A 21864-nucleotide genomic window follows, 5' to 3' on the forward strand; every position below is an offset into this window, starting at 1 on the left:
CCAATAAAAGGCCCTCCTATGCCCCTTCCCCACCATACCTGAGCTCCTGGTGGAAGACCATGGAGTACAAAGGAGCTTTCAGCAGAAGAGGTGAGTCCACACCTGTGTGCTTTGTTTTTCCTTCTCAGATGTCTAGAATTGGGGTTATAACGTAGGGGGATGAATGAAAGAAGTTAGTAATTAATGCATTCAACAAAGGCTGTCTGAGTGCTGCCTCGGAGTTGAAATCAATCACCCTGGATCCCCTCAGTCTAGGAGTGGTGGCAGTCAGTTTTGTATTCAGTCCCAAGGCTACAGGGAGGATGCAGTTCTTATTCTCATTAATGAATCTCTTGCTTGGGCTCCCCTCGGAGGAGAAGAAATGACCCAAGCTCGCTGCTCCTCACACGGGTGCTGCTGGCACAGCCTCAACTGCTGCAGGCTCATCTGCTGGCACAGCTGCTGGGTCACCAGGAGAATCGACTCTTCCTCCACCTCAGCTCAGAGCACAGGGACGATTTGGGACGTGTCTTTCCCAATAGAACTTCAAATTTCTGAAGACAAGGGCATGTGCTGGAGTGTTGGTACTCACCGCCTTGATCTAGGGACTACAAAGCTGGAACACAGTAACCCTATGCATGGAAAGTTGTCACTTGTTACACACTAAGAGGCTGTCACTTCATGAAAATTCACTTCCCTGTGTATTTTTGTTTTCCCTGACAGTGACCATGGATGAACTCTTAAAAGAAGCAACCAGATGTCCCATCTGCACAGCTTACTTAGAAAAGCCGATGTCCTTGGAGTGTGAATGCGTCTTCTGCCTCAGCTGCACCAATTCACTGCAGAAAGAGCCCCAAGGGGAAGGTGTCTTGTGTCCCTTCTGCCTGGTGGCTTCTCAGAAAAACAACATCAGGCTCAATCGGCAGCTGGGGAGTCTGGTTTCCCACATTAAGGAACTGGAGCCCAAGCTGAAAAAGATTCTGAAGATGAACCCAAGAATGCGGAAGTTCCAAGGTAAGGAGTCTGTATACCCTGCCCCTTCCCACTACCAAAAGAGGAAAAAGTACTGTTGCAATTGGCTCTCCGTACCATATGGGAATTAGCTGATATCTGGCACCTGAAACTGAAATGTTCCTCTGGCATCAGTGATTCTCAGCCCTGACAACACGTAGAAACACCTGGTTTTATTTTTTGATCTCCAACAAAAAATACCCGTGTCTATGTCATGGCTTAGACAAGGGATTCTCAAAACTTAAAAGAAATGTGTACACATTTATGAGATACACGTGCAATTTGGTAACATGCATTGGTTACATAGTGGTCATCCGTGGTGTCCAAGGTATCCATCATTCAAATAACGTACATTGAGAACTAATTTCTCATAATCCCCCTCTTCCACACCTTCACCTTTCTGAGTCTCCCTTATCTATGATTCCACTCTCTGTGTCCCCATATACACTTTTTTTTAGCATCCACTTATGAGTGAGAATAGGTGATAAATGGCTTTCTGTGCATGGCTTGTTTCACTTAAGACACTGATCTCCAGTTCCCTTCATGTTGCTACAAAATACACAATTCTGGCTGGGCACAGTGGCTCACACCTGTAATCCTGGCACTTTGGGAGGCTGAGGCAGGCAGGAGTTCGAGACCAGCCTGGCCAACATGGTGAAACCCCGTCTCTACTAAAAACATAAAAATTAGCCAAGCATGGATGTGCACGCCTGTAATCTCTGCTACTTGGGAGGTGGAGGCAGCAGAATCACTTGAACCCGGGAGGTGGAGGTTGCAGTGAGCTGAGATTGCGCCACTGCACTGCACTCCAGCCTGGGCCTGAGCACAAAACTCCATCTCAAAAAAAGAAAGAAAGAAAGAAAAAAAGAGACAATTCTACTCTTTTTTAAGGCTTAATAGTATTTTACTGTGTATACATATACCACATTTTCTTTATCCATGTATCTGTTGATGAACAGTTATCGTAAACAGTGCTACGATAAACAAGGGAGTGCAGCTGTCTCTTCCATATACTGATGACCTTTCTTTTGTATACATACCCAGCAGTGGGATTTATGAATCCCTTGCTGGTTGTATTTTGAGTTTTTTGAGGAACCTCCACACCGTTTTCCATAGCGGTCATACTAATTTACATTTCCACTGACACTGTGTAAGAGTTCCCTTTTCTTCACATCCTCACTGGCATTTGTTTTATTTTGTGCTTTTGATAATAGCCACTTTAACCAGGGTGAAGTGATATCTTATTGTGTTTTTTATTTGCATTTCTCTGAGTGTTGTTGAGAATTTTTTTAATACTCGTATTGGACATTCATATGCCTTCTCTCAAGAGATGTCTTGAAATTCTTTGCCTGCTTTTTAATGAGAATGTTTGATTTTCTGCTGCTGTTTGAGTCTCTTGTATATTATTATTAGTTTTGTCAGATGAATAGTTTAAAAATCTTTTGTCTCATTCTACAGGTCTTTTGAAATAACCCCATTTGACCAAAAAAAAAAAAAAAAAAAAAAAGACAATAATAAAAAAAAACCCAGAAAGCCTATGTGACTACATATTCAAATTTTGGGAGTTCCAGGGACAGGCAAAGGCATAGAAACCTATTTAACAAAATAATAGCTGATACCTTATTTACTGTACAAAATCTACATTGGTGGTCACATCTGTCTTTGGACTTGAAGGATAACAGGTTCTGTAGATTTATTTTTTTCCAGAATGGTCTAGACAATAAATTTTCCTAGGCCAGATCCCACCCCTTCCTTTCTTCCTCTTCCATTAAAGTTGGTGACTTCACTTTTCAACCACATACGAAATGCTGTAAAGTGCTCATTCTAATAACTTTTAAATACCTTTATCTCATCTCTTAAATTTAAGCCCATTAACACTGTCTTGCCTAAGGCTCCAACTCCCCCATAGGATGAAGAGCATCCTTGCATCTAGGTCCTTACCTTCCTCTTGGCCTTAGATTCTCCTAACATCCAGGCATGGGACCTCCGTCATCCATTATCAGCTGCAGAGATATCCCATCTTCTGTCAAAACCGTGAACAAGTCACTGGTTACAAATATGGAGAACAAAAGCCTGGATTCATGCCCTAGACACTATTTAAATTGGACTAATAAAATGTGAAAAAAGAAACATATCATTTAATATCGCAAACTTGTATTGTCTTAATTATCACTCATTTTTCACTCATCAGTATAGTAGAAAGAGGGTCGTGGTGTCTGTCTTGAGGCCCTCCAAGCAGAAGAAATACAAGACATAAACACACACACAGCATAATGTAGAATAAGAACTTCTACTATGAGTAAGAGCCAGGTATTACAACGAGTATATCTGTGAGAATTTCAACTACTCAGGGAAGTTGCCTCGAGAAAAGCTCTGACTTCAGGAAAAAAAGCGGAATGGCAGAAACCAAAGTCGATGAGATATTTGGGACTTGGCAGTAGAGGAGTGAAATGGGCTTGGCTTCTGTGCATTTGCTCAGCTGCTTGTTTTTCTTTTCACAGTGGAAGTGACCTTGGATGTTGACACAGCTCACAACCTCCTCCTCATTTCTGAAGACCTCAGGAGCGTCCGACGTGGGAGGATCCATCAGAATCGGCCAAACAGTGCTGAGAGATTCAACTTGGCGGGTGCTGTCCTGGGCTCCCCTGGTTTCACCTCTGGCCGCCACTACTGGGAGGTGGACCTAGGAACAAGCACAGAATGGAATCTGGGAGTCTGCAGAGAATCTGCCAGCCGCAAAGGGAACATCCAAATGACCACAGAGCATGGATTCTGGATTGTGAGTTTGAGGGCTGAGGGCTTCCACTTTGCTAACACAAGCCCTCCAACACCCCTCTGGGTGAACCCCAATTTACAGCGAATGGGGATTTTTATGGATAGAGGCATGGGAGACATTTCCTTTTACCACCTTGGAGATGGATCCCACATCTATACATTCACGAAAGTTTTTCCTGAGGAGCCGCTGCGCCCATATTTTGCTCCTTCCACCCTCCCAGATCAGGGTGTCCTGAGTGTCTGTCCTGTGATAAACCCAGGCACTGCCCATCCTCTAGTCCATCCTGGGGAGGGCAAATAAACCCCCACTGCATAGAAACAGGATCGGGAAATTAAATTATTTGGTGGGTAGACCTAGGAAGTTTCTGTTGGGTATATATATTTTACAAAATCATGGCACAAAAATATAGACCATTCCATGATGTAGTTAACTTCATAGATTCATTAGGATAAAAGCTGAGTTTTAAATATTGATTATTGTCACCATCAAACGTGTGAGTTTTGTGTTTATATTTTGTTTCCTAATGATATGTATTGTATTCTTAAATTCCAAATGCTTTACCTTTTATTTCTGTAAGTTCAGCTTGATGCATTACGGAGTTAATAAGTTAAATAAATATTTGGCTGTAACCAAATGGATTATGTGAGTTTCTAAATAATAAGGGTGCAATACTTTTTATTCCTAGAGCAATGTGTGTGGGGGTGGGGTGGGCAGGTGGGTAGGGGTGTGTGTGTGTGTGTGTGTGTGTGTGTGTATTTGAACAAGACAAATGTGGATAAATACCTCTGTTCTATCCAGCACTGAATGACTTTCCACCACCACAGCTCCGTGGAGCTAACATTGTCTTGGACGTGAGCTTGTCTACATTAACAATGGTAAATTCCCCCACTGTAGAATGTATTGTTTTGTCTTCAGTGCACGCCTGGTAATACCTGACTCTCTCAGCTGATCCTTTCTCCTTCCATTTCCCCTGTGGGGTCCTCCGTGCTGTGCTCCTCTGGCTGGCACAGCTCTGGTCACTGTGGAGATGCGTGCTGGGGGCCAGGCAGTCATGCTCTTATCACAAGTCAGTTCCCTGCAGGAGGGATCTACTGAAACTAGTGCTGGTTTTTTCAAGTGTTCTTTGCATATTAAATCATTGGCAACTTTTACATACATTAAAATTTTTTTTTAAGAGCCTTATTCTGTCACCCAGGCTGGAGTGCAGTGGTGTGATCTCAGCTAACTGCAGCCTTGATCTCCCCAGGTGCAGGTGATCCTCCTACCTCAGCCTCCCTGTAGCCCCAGCTGGCACTACAGGTGTGCACCACCATGCCCAGCTAATTTCTCCCCCCTCCCCTTTTTTTTAAAAATAGAAACAGGGTTTCACCGTGTTCCCCACACTGGTCTCAAACTCCTGGGTTCAAGCAATCTGCCCACCTTGGCCTCCCCAAATGTTGGGATTACAGATGTGAGCCACTGCTCCGGGCCTTGTATCCCATTTTTAGGAATCGTTGAAGACGGTCAAGGGTCTGGCTTGTTAGCATTGTGAGCTGATTCAGAAAAGGCCCTGCCTCCCCGCCACGTGAATGTGCTGGGGATATATGCAATATGCCTTGATTGAAAAGTACGCTTGCAGCAAAGTCAGGAAGATTCCAGGATACATACACTTATCCTGACTGGCATAGGTAAGTTTCCCAGACTCTAATTCCAGAATTCATGTGGTTTCAGAGAAACTAGTGGAGGAAAAGGTAGGAGCAGGAGGAAAAGGAAGAAGCCAAGAAAAAGTGAAATTTTAGGTAAAACCCAAGTTTTTAAAATAAAATAAAATAAATAAATAAATAAATAAATAAATAATTCTTAGAGACAGGGTCTCACTATGTTGCCCAGGCTGGGCTGGAACTCCTAGTGTCAAGCTATTCTCCCACCTCAGCCTCCCCACTAGTTGGGGTTAAAAGTGCCAGCTACCACATCCTGCCTCAAATATTCTTTAATTTCTCTTGAGACTTCTTTGACCCATGTGTTACTGAATCTCTAAACATTTTCAGAGAAGAGTGTTGTTTAATATTTTTGAAATTTTCTGTCTTTCTGCTATAGACGGCTATTCTGATCTATTGTGATCTGAAAGCATCCTTTGTATGATTTATATTCTTTTCAATATCTAAATGTGTGTTTTATGGCCCAGAATATGGTCTATATTGAATATTCCTTGAGGGCAGACCAGGCACCGGGCCTCAATCTCGGGCGCCATCTGCTGGTTGTTAGAACAAACTGCCCGAGAAAGGCTCCCTCAAATCCCCTCATTGCTGGGTTCCCCACGTGGTAAACTGGATGAACACCAAGGAGCGCCTCTTGCTCCTCGCACTCCAGCAGAAAAGCCCTGCGGGTGGGCATTTGTCAGCTTCTCCTCTGGACAAAGATGCCCAGGTCAGAACCACATCCCTGAGACCCTCCCAGCATCTAGATAGCAGCCCAGGCTGTGACATCTCACCCTCAGGCCAGATCCAAGCAGTGAAATATATAATCTAATCTCTTCCCCAACCCACCCCCTTGAGTCCCGGTTTTCCTTCTCCCATTCTCAACTCTTCCACTCCTGAATGATCTAAAACCATAAGGAAATCTTTTTTGAATATATATATATTTTAATAAAGAGGGCCATCTCATTTCATGTAGGTTGTAATATAAGGAAAATAGTAAGATTGTAAAAATATCTTTTACTTTTGATATGGTTATTAACAAAGAGAAATGAAAAAATAACGCCAGGAACTTGAATAGCCGACTGATTATCTGGGAACATTATTTCTGTTTGTTTTTAAATCAAACTTCTAAACACAGATCTTAATCCCAGCACTTTGGGAGGCCAAGGCGGGTGGATCACAAGGTCAGGAGTTGAAGACCAGCCTGGCCAACACGGTGAAACCCCGTCTCTACTAAAAATACAAAAATTAGCCAGGTGTGGTGGCAGGTGCCTGTAGTCCCAGCTACTTAGGAGGCTGAGGGAGGAGAATCGCTTGAACCTGGGAGGTGGAGGTTTCCGTGAGCCGAGATCGTGCCATTGCACTCCAGCCTGGGTGACAGAGTGAGACTCCGTCTCAAAAAAAAAAAATAAAGAAGCATGAAGAAAAAGCCCATTTGAAGAAATCATTATGGTCTAGTGAGGATGATTTTAGGCAAGACTTATGATTAGGTTGAATTAATTTCCTTGATCTAAAATAAATATGAAGGCTGGGCATGGTGGCTCATGCCTGTAATCCCAGTACTTTGGGAGGTCAAGGCGAGAGGATCACTTGAGGTCAGGAGCTGGAGACCAGCTTAGGCAGTATAGTGAGACTTCCGTCTCTAACTAATTAATTAATTAATTAAATATGAGGTGGTTTTACTTTGTGAGTAAAAAGTACTGAAAACTAGCTCCATTCATTGCATAAGGGCTAATAATGGTGCCAAATATTTGGCTTTGAAAGTTTTCTGGTCGAATTCTAAATTTCGTCATATGCAAACATGATATTCAAAAGCTAATCCAGAAGAAGGGGTATGTCTATATTAATCAAAATACAACCACTTGCAGGATAAATTGCTGTCCTTTGCACGTGGTGCTTCTCTATATCTCCATATCGTCTGTAAAAAACTCATTGATTCCAGATTTAAATCAATATCTGACTGAGTGGGTAAAGTGGGAGAGAGGACTTTCTATGTAAAAGGCCTGTATAGGTGGGTCCCATTTCATATCTCAGCTCCCTTCAGAAGCAGCTGGAGCAAGAGAAGCATCTTGTGGAAGTGAGTTCAATGTTATTCCTTTCTCACTTCTCAGCTTTCTACAAAAGACAAATATAAGACAGCAACATCCAGGGAATGAAGTAATTAATGCTGCAAGTATGGTCTGAGGCCAATTCCATGCCAGGCACAGTGGGAACACTTAGGGACACGGGATCCTCTGCCCAGTAGCTGAAGGCAGGACTAGATTCTCAATACACAGGCTGGGGGGTCTGACAGATTATTTCAATCAAATCATAGCTTGGGCTACTCTAGGAGATGATAACTTGAGCTTCCCCCATTGACTTAACCCTTCAGCTGTTGCTGTGGGTCTGTGCCCAGCCTGGTGGGATCAGATGAAGAGTTGGAGGGGCTCTGAGTCTAGGCTAGGGATGTCTCAGACAAAATAACGTAATTCATATATGTAGCTATGTATTTCCTGATAGCCAAGTTAAAAAATGTAACAAGAAACAAGATAAATTAATTTTAATATCCAAAGGATTATCATTTTAACATGTAAATCAATTTTCACCTTATTAATGAGACATTTTTCTGATCATGTCTTCAAAATCTGGGGCATATTTCACACTCAAAGCATGTCTCACTGTAGATAAGCCTCATTGCAGGTGACAAGAGCCACATGTGGTTGTCAGCTCCTGTATTAGTCCAGTTCCATTCCCTTTCACAATCTCAACTCCAAGCCAAGTGACAGATCACACCCTTTATGTCAACTAGAATTTCAAATTCAGAAGACCAGGGTCATTCACATATATTCATATACATATGAGAGAGTCCTTTAGCCCTTGCCTTGTGCTATGGATGGTATGTACTATCTCTATGCATGCGAAGATGAAATAGCCCCAGTTCTTTCATCTCCTGGATCTCCATTACTATTACATATGTTTCACTCCGGCAGCAGCAGCAAAGGCTGCACACTTTCAAGAAGCAAGCAGATGTCCTATCCGTCTTGTAATGTGGCTACATCTTCTGCCTCCATTGCTTCAACTTACTGAAGACAGAATCTCAAAAGGAGAGTTTATTGTGCACTTTCTGCTAAATAGTTTCTCAAAAGAATTAGATCAAGACAAATCAACACCTGGCGAAGCTGATTTCCAAGATCAAGGAACTGGAACCCAGCTGAAAGCTATTCTATGCCTGACCTCAAGGATGCCGAAGTTCCAAGGTTAGGTAACTGGAGCCCTCCCCCACGAAGGCCCCAGAAAAGCCAACAGTGAAAAATGCTCTCCATTAAATATAGGAGTCAGCTGAATTTTGGCACCTAATGTGCTTACGCTCTTTAAGCAACACTAGTTCTCTCTCCTGAGTAAGGATTAGAACCACCTGGATTTTTCGAAGAAAGTTTAAGTGATGCCCTGTACCTGTGCTGTCCAACATGATAGCCACTGTAACCACTAACAACTTGAAATGTGGCTAGAGCCACATATGGAAAGAGAATATTTTTGATCAAGTTAAATTAAAAAAATTAAAATTATTCACCTGTTTCTTTTTATGTTTGATAATGTGGCTACTAGAAACTTTAATATTATACACGTGGTTGGCATTATGTTCTATTGGGAACACTATGCTGGATCATGGCTTTTCAAACTTTTATGCATCAGATTCCTGGGGGACTTGTTAAAATGCTAATTCTGATTCTGCAGCTCTAGGCTGGCCTGCAAATCTACATTTCTCTCCCAGGTGCCCAGATGATGCTGTTGCAGCTGGTTCCCAGCCACACACTGAATAGCAAGGGCCTGGTATTAGCTGCATCTGAGCTTCTTTCTGGCTGTGAGGCTCATTACCCTGCAATGTTTAGAAGCACTCTGGTGATTTTTAATAACCCACAATGAGTCTTGGCAACCATTATGATCAATGAATTTATTCCAGGGCTAATGCCCCCAAGCCAACAGTGATAAAAGTGCATGTGGTTATTGATCCTGTCGATGCAGATTTGGTTGTTCTGGCCCAGAGCACTACATCATGTGCTAACCACATGTAGCAGGCACTAAAGGAAATAATGCCTGATTCAATATCACAACTTAACTCTGAGTAATTTTTGTGACCCAGTTTGGTGGAATGTATATATTTAATGTGAATTATCAGAACTCAGCTGCCTGTGTAATGTGCTAAAGTCAGCATGCCGGCCTATACCTACCAGATTCCTGCACACAGACTCATTCGAATGTGCGAAGTCTTCAGGCATCTCTCTCTGTTCCGAGTGTCTATTACAATGTGTCATAGAATTAATGGTGGCTGCTTTGGGTTTGAATGCAATAGATGCACTGCCCACTTGCTGAGAGGTTGATTTTTTTCTTCCACAGTAGATATGACCTTGGATGTTGACACAGCTGATGAGATCCTTGTCATTTCTGATGACCTGCAGAGTGTCCAACGTGAGCATATGGAACAGAAGCTGAAAGAGCATGCTGAGATTGACCTTCAGAGTTTGGGCTCCTCTCAGTTCACTTCCAGTTGCCATTATTAGGAGGAAGATTTGGGAACAAGCACAGAATCAGACCTAAGAGCTTGCAAAGAATCTCTTCACCAGTGACGAGAGATCAAACTGTCTACAGAACTTGAATTTTGGACACTGAGTTTGAGAAAGGCAAGGTGCTTCTCAGCCAGCACTCTGCTTCTGACTGCACTGTGGGTGGATCCCTGGTTACACAAAGCAGGGATTTTGCTGGACACTGGCGTTGCAAACAGTATTTGTTGTTACCTTAGTGATGGATCCCATATCTTTTTTTTGAGACGGAGTCTGGCGCTGTTGCCCAGGCTGGAGTGCAATGGTGTGATCTCAGCTCACTGCAACCTCTGCCTCCCAAGTTCAAGCGATTCTCCTGCCTCAGCCTCCCAAGTAGCTGGGACTACAGGCATGTGCTACCACACCCGGCTAGTTTTTTTTTTTTTTTTTTTTTTTTTTTTTTAGTAGAGACGGGGTCTTGATTTCCCAACCTCGTGATCCACCCGCCTCGGCCTCCCAAAGTGCTGGGGTTGCAGGTGTGAGCCATTGTGCCTGGCAATGGATCTCATATCTTTACATCAACCACTGTCTCTGCTTCCCAGCCACTGTGCCCATTCTTTTCTTCTCCAAATCCAAATAATGGTGAGCAACGCTCCTTGAGTATCTTATCCTGTTTGTGAATCTGAGCATCTCACTCCACCAGCATAACCCAGGATAGACCAATAAAACCAAGCAAACAAATAGCTTTCATCAAAAAGTACTTTGTACTCATATCTACAACCTTTTCTCTTAGCATGCATGTTCTACAAAGTAATCACAGATAAATTACAGGCCATTTTATTAATCATGAGCAGAAATAAATTAATTAGAAAATAAGTGACATTAAATATATCGTAGTCATCCTCTTTTGGTCTTACGTTTCTATTTCTGTTTCTACAACTGTGTCCTAAACTCCCAGATCAATTTCTAAATGTTTTTATTTCTGTAAGATCAACTTAGTGTGTTATGGAAGTTATGAATTAAATAAATATTTGGATGTGCCAAAATGGATTTTGTGATTTTCTACATTGCAGAGAAACAATACCTCTTACTTACAGTGAAAGTGCCTGAGTGTTTAAACATAGTATTGATAAATACTAGCATATCCCAAATTGAAAAGATAACTTTTCACTACCACGGCATAGGATATCTAACATTTTCTTGGACATGTGCTCATCTAAGTGAATGATACTTCGCTTTCCACAGTGAAAGTCCCTGACAACTACTATTCTACTTTGTCTCTGAATTTGACCACTCTAAGTACCTGACAGGAGTGAAATACAGTATTTTTCCTTTTGTGACTGACTTATTTTACTTAGCATAATGTCTTAAAGGTTCATCCATGTTATAGCATATGACAGAATTTATTTCCTCATTGAGGCTGATTAATATTACATTGTATGTATATGTCACATTTTATTGTCTATTCATAGCTGATGGACAATTGGTTAGCTTTCCTTTTTTTTTTCTTTTTTTTTTGGCCGTTGTGAATAATACTGCTGTGAATGTGAGTGTACAAATAAATACCTATTTGAGTCCTTGTTTTCAATTCTTTTGGAGATATATCCAGACGTAGAATTGCTGAATCATATGATAATTCCATTTTTAATTTTTTGAGGACCCACTATACTGCTTTAAGCAGAAGCTTAACAAATTTACATTTCCACCAGCAATACACAGGGTTCCAATTTCTCCACACCCCCCTAACATTTGCTAATTTCTGCTTTCTTTTTTTTTAAATAGCTATCTTAATGGGTATGAAGTGATACCTTGGTGTGATTTTCACTTGTATTTCTCTAATTAGTGATGTTGAGCACTAATCTAGTTAGTTGAGCATTCATCTAGGTGAATGATATTTAAGGATGAATTTCAGGATGGATTTTTCTATTTCCTCAAAAATTATCATTGAAATTAAAATAGAGATTGCATTGAATCTATAGATCATTTTGGGTACTCCTACATCTTAACAATATGAAACCTTCCACTCCACTAACATAGCTGTCTTTCCATTTACTTGTATTGTCTTTAATTTCTTTCAGCAACATTTTGTAGTTATTAGCATACAAGTCTATTGCCTCATTAGTCAAGTTTATTCCTAAGTATTTTATTCTTTTTGATACTGTTGTCAATGGAAATGTGTTATTAATTTCCTTTTTAGATTTTTCATTGTTGGGAAATAAAAACACAGTGGACTTTCATGTGTTGATTTTGTATATAGCAATTTTACTGAATTCATTTATTAGTTCTAACAGGGTTTTTTGGTCTGTGGATTCTTTAGAGTTTTCTACACCTAAGATTGTGATACCTACAAACACATAATTTTACTTTTTCCTTTCCAGTTTGGATGGCTTTTATATCTTTTACTTGCCTAATTGACCTCACTAGGACTTCCAGTACTATGTTAAATAGAAGTGGTGAAAGCTGGCATCTTGTCTTGTTCCTGATCTTAGAGGAAACACTTTTAGTCTTTCACCATTAAGTGTGATGCGGGTTGTGGATTTTTAAATATAAATCTTTTATCACTTTTCAGCCTTTTGGCTAAGATCAAGTGAATATATGGCTTTTATTGCATTAATTCATATGATAACTTTTTCCTTCTTTCTGTTAATGTGGTGTGTTATAATGATTGATCTAAATATGTTGAACGATTTTTGCATTCCAGGAATAAACCCCAATTGGTCTTAGAGTATGATCTTTTTAACATGCTATAGAATATTCTGTTTACTAGTGTTTTGTTAATAATCTCTTCATCAATATTCTTAAGAGATATTGGTGTATAGTTTCCTCTTCTTGTAGGGTCTCTGTCTGGTTTTCATAGCAGGGTAATGATGGCTTTATAAAATGAGTTAGGAAGTGTTCCCTTCTCTTCAACTATTTTTGGAAGAGTTTAAGGGTTGGCATCAATTCTTAAATGTTTGGTAAAATTCGTCACTGTACCTTTCTGGTCCAGGACTTTTTTTATTGGGAGATTTTTAAAAAAAAATTTGTTCAATATTCTTACTAGTTATAAGTATATTCAGATTTTCTGTTTCTTTCTTTCTTTCTTTTTTTTTTTTTTTTTTTTTTTGACGGGGTCTCGCTCTGTAGCCTAGGCTGGAGTGCAGTGGCATGATCTTGGCTCACTGCAACATCCACCTCCTGGGTTCATGCCATTCTCCTGCCTCAGCCTCCCGAGTAGCTGGGACTACAGGCGCCTGTCACCACGCCCGGCTAATTTTTTGTATTTTTAGTAGAGATGGAGTTTCACTGTGCTAGCCAGGATGGTCTTGATCTCCTGACCTTGGGATCTGCCCACCTCAGCCTCCCAAAGTGCTAGATTGCAGGCATGAGCCACTGCACCCAGCCCAGATTTTCTGTTTCTTGATGATTACGTCTTACTGGGTTTTGTATTTCTAGAAATTTTCCATTTCATCTAATTTATCCAATTTCTTGGCATACAGTTGTTCATGGTCTCTTCTATAATCCTTTTTCATTTCTGTAAAATCAGCAGTAATGTCCCCAATTTCATTTCTGACTTTAGTAATTTGAGCTTTCTCTCTTTTTTTTGTTAGTCATTCTAGCTAAAAGCTTGTCAATTTTGTCAATTTTTCAAATAACCAACTCTTGGTTTTGTTGATTTTCTTTTCTTTCTTTCTTTCTTTCTTTCTTTCTTTCTTTCTTTCTTTCTTTCTTTCTTTCTTTCTCTCTTCTTTCTTTTTCTTTTCTTTTCTTTTCTTTTCTTTTCTTTTCTTTTCTTTTCTTTTCTTTTCCAGGGTCTCACTCTGTCACACAGGCTGGAGTGCAGTGCTGTGATCTCAGCTCACTGCAGCCTTGACCTTCCAGGCTCAAGAAACCCTTCCACCTCAGTCTCCTGAGTAGCTGGGACTACAGGTGTGTGCCACCATGTCTGGCTAATTTTTGTATTTTTTTTTTTTCTGTAGAGAATGAGTTTCACCGTGTTGCCCAGGCTGGGCTCGAACTCCTCGACTCAAGCAGTCCACCCACCTCAGCCTTCCAAAGTTCTGCGATTATAGGTATGAGCCATTGTGCCCAACCAGATTTCTCTAATACTTTTCTATTCTCTATTTTATCTCTGTTTTAAATTTTAATGTTTTGTTCCCTCTGCTAGCTCTGGTTTTAGTTTGTTAATTTTTTAGTTCCTTAATGTATACAGTTGGGTTATTGATTGGAAATCTTTTTTATTTTATAATGTAAGCATTTATAGCTATAAACTTTTTTCTTAGCACTGCTTTTGCTAGATTCCATACATCTGGTATGTTGTGATTTTGTTTTCATTTGTCTCAAGAGATTTTCTAATTTTTCCCCTTCCCCCTCCTCCTCCTCCTTCTCTTCCCTTCCCTTCCCTTCTTTCTTTCTTTCTTTCTTTCTTTCTTTCTTTCTTTCTTTCTTTCTTTCTTTCTTTCTTTCTTTCTTTCTTTCTTTCTTTCTTTCTTTCTTTCTTTCTCTTTCTTTCTTTCTTTCTTTCTTTCTTTCTTTCTTTCTTTCTTTCTTTCTTTCTTTCTTTCTTTCTTTCTTTCTTTCTTTCTTTCTTTCTTTCTTTCTTTCTTTCTTTCTTTCTTTCTTTCTTTCTTTCCTTTCTTTCTTTCTTTCTTTTCTTTCTTTCTTTCTTTCTTTCTTTCTTTCTTTCTTTCTTTCTTTCTTTCCTTCTTTCTTTCTTTCTTTCTTTCTTTCTTTCTCTCTTTCTCTCTTTCTCTCTTTCTCTCTTTCTTACTCTCTCTCAATGGAGTCTTACTCTGTCACCAGGCTGTAGTGCAGTGGCACGATCTTGGCTCACTGCAACCTCCGCCTCCTGGGTTCAAGTGATTCTCCTTCCTCAGCCTCTTGAGTAGCTGGGACTACAGGCGTGCACCACCACACCTGGCTACTTTTTGTATTTTTAGTAGGGATGGGGTTTCACCATGCTGACCAGGATGGTCCTGATGTCTTGACCTTGTGATCCACCCTCCTCAGCCTCCCAAAGTGCTGGAATTAAAGGTCTGAGCCACCGTATCCAGCCTAATTTTTCTTATAATTTCTTTTTTGGCCCATTAGTCACTTTAGAATGTGTTAATTTCCATGTATCTGTGAATTTTCCATTTTTCCTTCTGCTGTTGATTTCTGGTTTTATTCCATTGGATGTATAATACAGGGCCCATGTTTGCCTAATTTATATAATACCCTGTTTACATCTAGTCTCATATATTTTCTCTTTATCCACAGTAAAGTCGAGAATTTGATATTCTTGTCTCTGGTTTGGCCTTCCCTGGAGCATTCAAAGCCTTTTTTTCACTGTCTGGAAAGGAAAAGCTGGACAGACCCATGGCTTAATTCTCATTCATCCATAAAGTTATTTAGACCAAGAGTTTTCCCAGTGAGCTCTGTTTTGGCCCCGTGAGTGGACCATATGCTAAAAGTTGCACATGGAGCAGAGGCAACGGGAATAAAAGCCCAGTTCTGGGCTCAGTAATTATTGGCTATATAAAAATAACATGGTTTGACAGAAGAAATAAGACCTAGTATTAGATAGATCAATAGGGTGACTATAGTTTGCTATAATCTATTGTACATTTCAAAATAGCTGGAAGAGAGAATTCAAATGGTTCTAGTAAAAAGAAAGGACAAATATTTAAGGTGATGGATATCCCAAGTATACTGATTTGATGTTTACAAATTATATGAATGTGTGAAATTATCAAGTGTACCCTGAAACTATGTACATCTATTATGCATCAGTAAAAACAAAACAAAACAAAACAAAACCCTGTATGTCATTCATTAATTGAGTTCACCTTTACTAGGAGATTCTGCATATTGAAAGAACACAGAGAATATTGATTCAAGTCAGGTCCACGGGACACTGAGGGCTGTCTGCTGCTCTCTGCTGAGGCTGTTGTTTTCAGCAGGGAGTGTCTATAAATGTTCTATAGGCATTCACCTGACTAGTGAAACAGATGCGGAGGAAAGGGGAGTTCTCTAGGCCTCCAGGATGTAAAGGCAGAGTCCCATGCACCTGGATTCTGAGAGGAACAGGAGGTCTGATGACACAGGGGTGGCAAAGGTGACCTTGCCTCCCCACCCCAACCCTCAGTAGGTTCAACAGCAGGTCTGCCCATTATAAATGGACAGTTACCTGGAGCTCTTTTCTTTTTCCCCTAATACTAATTATTCCATGTAACACCACCACCGAACTTTGCCTATGTCTTTAACAAAAAAAATTACTATACTGTAGTGATAAAACCATAAATCTTATAGTTTTAGTATATGCCAGTGGAAAAAGATTATAGAAGACACAGTGCTATAGACTGAATGTATCCCCCCCAAATTTATATGTTGAAAGCCTCACCTCCCATGTGATGGTTTTAGGAGATGGGACCTTTGGTAGGTGATTGGATCACAAGTCTGGAGACCTTATGAATGGGATTAGTGCCCTTATAAAAAAGACCCCAGACAGCTCTCTCACCCCTTTCCCTATGTGAGGACATAAAGAGAAGCCACCATACCTAATAAGCTTCTTGGTTCATAGATGTCCTCACCGGACATTAAATCTGCCAGTGCCTTGATCTTGGACTTCCCAGCCTCCAGAACTATGAGAAATACGTTTTTGTTGTTTATAAGTCACCAAGTATATGGTCTCTTGTTATAGCAGCGTGAATAAGCTAAGACAATCAGGTTGTTCTTTGTGTTGCCTCCAGACTCTCCCCAAAGCATCTGGACTTTCTATGTGCTTTTTACACATCTCCAAGCATGGCTAAAATTTAAAAGTCCAAAAATACCAATTGATGGAGAGGCTGGGGAACAACCAATCTCTCTTCCATGGCTGGCGTGAGCATCAGATGGGCATTCCATTTGGAAAACTCTTGGTCAGTATCCACTAAAGGTGGACAAAACCATCCCTGTCCCCTTGTGAATCCTCTGATGGAGGAACAGCCAAAAGAAATGCATGCATAGATTAATGACAAATGACCAATGGGAGGCAGCATCTGCTAGGGCTATGCACACAGGCTCTGAAGAGAGTAAGACAACTAGATGTTGATTCGGGCTCTTACACTTGCTGTATGGATGACTTTGCACCAAGCACAGCCCCAATTTCCTCATCTGCTGAATAGGTAGAATAATTGTATCTCTTTCAGAGGGTCATGGTAAGGATGACACAATAGTGTTGCTGTAACAGCACAGTACTTGGGCCACAAAAAAGCATTCCGTTCTGAGTAGATATTGTAATTATTTCCATAACCCATCTTATGATTATTATTAGCCTCTACAAAAGTATATTAAAATGAACAAAAGTATATTTTTTTTTTTTTGGTAGAGATAGGATCTCCCTACATTGCCCACACTGGTCCTGATCTCCTGAGCTCAAGCAGTCCTCACACCTTGGCTTCTCAAAGTTCTGGGATTATAGGCATGAGCCACACCACATTAGATCAAGACTTAATTCTTAATCCTATTTTGTTACCTTCAATATCACCTGAAATTGAAACAAACACTCAGGCACAGACATACAAACAAAAAAGACTGGCTTTTGTTTTGTTTTGTTTTTTAGTGGCAGGGTCTCAGTCTGTCACCCAGACTGGAATACAGTGGCGCTATGAGAGCTCACGGCAACCTTGAACTCCTGGGCTCAAGCAATCTTCTTGTCTTGTCCTCACAAAATGCTGAGATTACAGGCATGAGCCACCATGCCCAGCTTTTTTAAAAAAATGCCTTTTTTGGGTAAAAGCCAAATAAGACAGCCAAAGTCATGTATCACTACTGTGCTATGAAAATGAGTCTCAGTATTGCTTTAATATAAACATTCCTATGCAGAATTAAGTAATGCAAAGGGCCCTGTTCCAAAGCCAAAAGGAATCTGACTTTTGCATTATTTTTTAAAAATAATTAAGACTGGAGTTATTTTTAAATTTTTATTCTAAAAATAGAGAAGAGAAATTGACTAAAAAATACAGCAGTGGATAAAAGAAGAGAGATTGAAATTTGAAATGGATTTTGGAAGTTAAGTGTGGATTAAAGGAGAGATATCAGTTTGTAAGGGATTATCCCTGGGCCTAATTGTCTGAGGACATGCAGCCTTGTAGGAAATGGGTAGGACAGACAGGCTGTGTTAGAATGCCTGTGCAGGAGGAGAGTGGAAGGTTCTGGAAGACAAGGGAGGTTGCTTGTGTTTCTTTCGAATCCCCACTAAATGTAATTTTTCTTGTGGAGACATTGGTGTATGGACACAGTGCTCAGCAGAGTGCTGACATCTGGGGGAAATGGTCAAAAACTGAAAACTTACCTTGGCAGTCTGAGGACAAAGCCACAAAACCATAAATTGTTTAGGGGCTTTCTTCAGCTTCACATCTACCAGAGCTTCTTACCTTTAGAGTTTTCTTATCTACCAAAGGACAAGGCTGCAGTGGTTATCATTGCCGTGAAAGCTCCCCAAATCTAATTTACTCTTATTCTTCCCCCAATCTTTCTCCTGCAATTAAAAATGATGAGCTGTTTCTGGATTCCGAGTCAGGAAGTTTTCATTTCTGTATAATTCTGCCACTGATGTATTTTGCAGTTTTCTCTGGGTATATGCCATTAAAGGAAATTTGGATTGCAATTTGGCTGTATCTTAGGAGAGCAGACAGAGTATCATACCATTTTGTTTTTTCTAGTTGCAGCTTTTCATTTATGAAAGCAAAGCTTTGAGTTTGTGCAGTTCTGACGTAATTCTTGCTCTTCTGCAGACACATGAGGTGAGCAGTACTGTAGAGCAAGTTTTGGAATATATTTGGAATATATTTGGTCTAGCAGTGAAAAATGACCAGTGCTATGATGACATCCGGGTTTCTCGTGTGACCTGGGATAGTTCCTTTTGTGCTATCAATCCCAGATTTGTTGCCATAATCACACAAGTGAGTGCGGGAGGAGAGTTCCTTGTGCTCCCTCTGCACTAGCTAAGAAATTTGCCCTTCCATTCTGTTAGACACCTTCTGGTAATCTCTCTATTTTTTTTTCAAAATTGATTGACTTTAGAGATTGACCACTCACCAAGTATTGTTGGATTGATGGGGCCATTAAATTCTGATGTAGGTAAGGTTGAGTTCCACATGACTTGCTAAACTCATTCGTTTTTCTCTAGCAGGAAATCATTAGACAATGATGACATCTGTTCTGGGTGTGCCCTCTATGGATGAAAAAGGCTACTATAATGATGTTGTGAGCACAGGTAGGCAGAGGAATTGTACAATTTAATCCAGAATCATCCATTTTTCATAAAAGGGGAATACAGTTTTAAAACAGTTCCGCTTGTGCTCCAAAGTAAAGTTGTAAAAACAATTATATTTTTAATTGGGTGGAAATTTGTGGGATAATGTTCTCTTTCTTATGAAGTCATGAAGGTTGAGACTTCTTGTTCTTTTCCAATAGCAAATGAGATGAGAGCACAAGAAAGTATTTCAAAACAAATACAGATTTCAAGTCTGGACACAGGATTCAGCATAGGATTTACTAAACAGTATTAATAAGTGGCAGAAATTAAGGGTCTTTACTGAAAGTGGTTCTGTGGGTTCTTCAACCTCAGTGGGCTTCCAAGCCCTCCTCCTTCCTTCCTTTATCCTCCCAGAGAGCCTGCTCCAAGGTGGGAGGTTAGATAGGAATTCTGAGCATTTGCTGACCAATCATGAATACTGCAGATCAAAATCTGCGCCTATTTTATTAGCAAATTCTGGAATTGCGAGTAATGAAGAAAAAAAAAGCTACAAAGAGGGCTTAGAAACAGTTGTTTTTCTAGTTAGCTGATGGGATTTGGATTTGTGTCCATGTCTAAATCTCATGTCGAATTGTGATCCCCAGTGTTGGAGGAGAGAACCGGTGGCAGGAGATTGGATGGTGGGGTGATTCCCCCCTTGCTGTTCTTGTGCTAGTGAGTTCTCACGAGATCTGGTTGTTTAAAAGTATGTAGCACCTCCTTCTTCTCTCTCTTTCTCCTGCTCCTGCCATGTGGGACAACCCTGCTTCCCTCTCACCTTCTACCATGTTGTAAGTTTCCTGAGGCCTCCCCAGCCATGCTTCCTGTACAGCCTGTAGAATCATGAGCCAATTAAACCTCTTTTCTTTATCAATTACCCAGTCTTGGGTAGCTCCTTGTAGCAATGTCAGAATAGACTGATACATTAGCTTTTAGGAGAAATACGAGTTTGGCGAGTCCTGAGCTCCCATGACAAGGACTCAGTGCTGGTGAGGATGCAGATGTTAAGTTGCACGACAGCTGTTGCCACTCTGCTTAAAAATACTCAGCTCCCTCCTGAGCCTGAGCCCCATATATTAAAGGTACATCTCATCATCATGGACCCTGTGATTCTGAGAGTGGTTACAGTGAAGTGAATTTCTGTTCAAGGATTGTTTCCCATTGAATTTTTTTTTCTTTTAATTCTCCTTTTATTTTGGAAAATCTTGACCATACAAAAGTGGAAATACTATAATGAGCCCCCACGTACCATTAATCAGCTTCAACACTATCAAGTCCAGTGTTTCCTTTCTCTGCCACTTCCAACTCAATTACTGTGAAGTAAATCCCACACATATCACTTCATTCATAATTAAGTTATGTACCCCTAGAAGGCAAACTCTTTCCTTTTATTTTTCAATTTGAAAATAATGAATCTGTTTCCAAGTATCCTACAGAGATGATTACTGAGTTTTTTTAATAATTATTTTGAACCCATTAGACATATCTGATGCAGTTAGTGTCCTTGTGGATGTGCAAACTGTCCATCTTTTGCCAACAGGAGCCTTTTCATGTTGCTTGAGTTCTTCTGACATGGCCCTAGTAATCCTTGCTAGCTTCCTTAATCTTTGATATGACCATATTGATGTGACCATGTTCCCACATTATTTGAACATTTCCTGACCCAGTTCTGGAATCAACCACCTCTCCAAAGAGCCTGAAGTTCCTTTTAGAGAGAAATGGTATGTAGACACAATCAACATGATCTTCCTACCATGCCCAACACCTCAGTTCTCAGTAACACCAACATAATTACTCATTTGCTTTATCCCCCAACACACGCACAACCATCTCCAAATAACAGCAACAGTCTAGTAATAACATGTTTATTGAAAATCCTAACACTGTTACGTTCTTTTTATTCTCAGGGTATATTCCACTAGAGATGTACTGCCCTATGTTTTGAAGTCACCTAGAAGAGTTCTTAGTGTGGTCATATGATTACATCAAGAGTTTTTTTACTTTTGATGGTTAGGGACGGCTTCTTAAAACTTATTTTAGAACTGATTTTACTATCTTAAAATACTCACACAGTTCCGAAGTCACATTTACACAAACAAGGCATATTTGAAGTCTAGTTTTCATCCTTGATCCTCCTACTCTAGGCTCTTCCTTCTCCTAAAGGAAAGCATTTTCATTCCTTACCCTTTTCGACGTATTGGTATGAACACACGTGTGGCCCCTTCCAGGCAGTCCTCAGTGATGTCACATGTTCCCATGACACCTGTATTGTACTCTCATCAGTCATCACATGGAATTTATCTTCCCTAAGTATTATTTGGGCTCCTCCACGAGATTGTGAGCATCTGACCACTGGAGGGTCGCTTCCCATTATATCCCTATTATCAAGCACAAGGTCAGGCATAGAGTAAGACTCAAACACGTTTTGGAATATATAACCGGTATGAACTAGAAACCAGTAAGCTGACGTTTTCATTTTGAGACTATAAATCTAATTTTGTAGTGGTTTTGTGTATGGTTCAAGGCTCAAATTGTAAAACTTAACATTACGTGACCAAAGCAAGTTATACCCAGAACCTCAATTTCCTCACCTTCAAAATGGGGCAGAGTTTCTGACTTACTGGTCTACTCTCAGGATTTTAATGAGCTCATGCATAAACAGTCCTT

The 21864-nt window shown here is 40.4% G+C and overlaps 1 protein-coding gene across 1 annotated transcript; it reads left to right on the plus strand.

Annotated features, from left to right (window-relative positions):
- The first annotated feature begins 767 nt into the window (after window positions 1-767).
- LOC103239056 (ret finger protein-like 3) lies at window positions 768-4263 on the plus strand. Its single transcript, XM_037988184.2, has 2 exons — window positions 768-993; window positions 3492-4263. The coding sequence occupies exons 1-2, from the start codon at window positions 771-773 to the stop codon at window positions 4064-4066; spliced, it is 798 nt and encodes a 265-aa protein (XP_037844112.1). The 5' UTR covers window positions 768-770; the 3' UTR covers window positions 4067-4263.
- The last annotated feature ends 17601 nt before the right edge of the window (window positions 4264-21864 follow it).

Source organism: Chlorocebus sabaeus, chromosome 11 (genome assembly GCF_047675955.1).
Source record: "Chlorocebus sabaeus isolate Y175 chromosome 11, mChlSab1.0.hap1, whole genome shotgun sequence".
Lineage (NCBI taxonomy): Eukaryota > Metazoa > Chordata > Mammalia > Primates > Cercopithecidae > Chlorocebus > Chlorocebus sabaeus.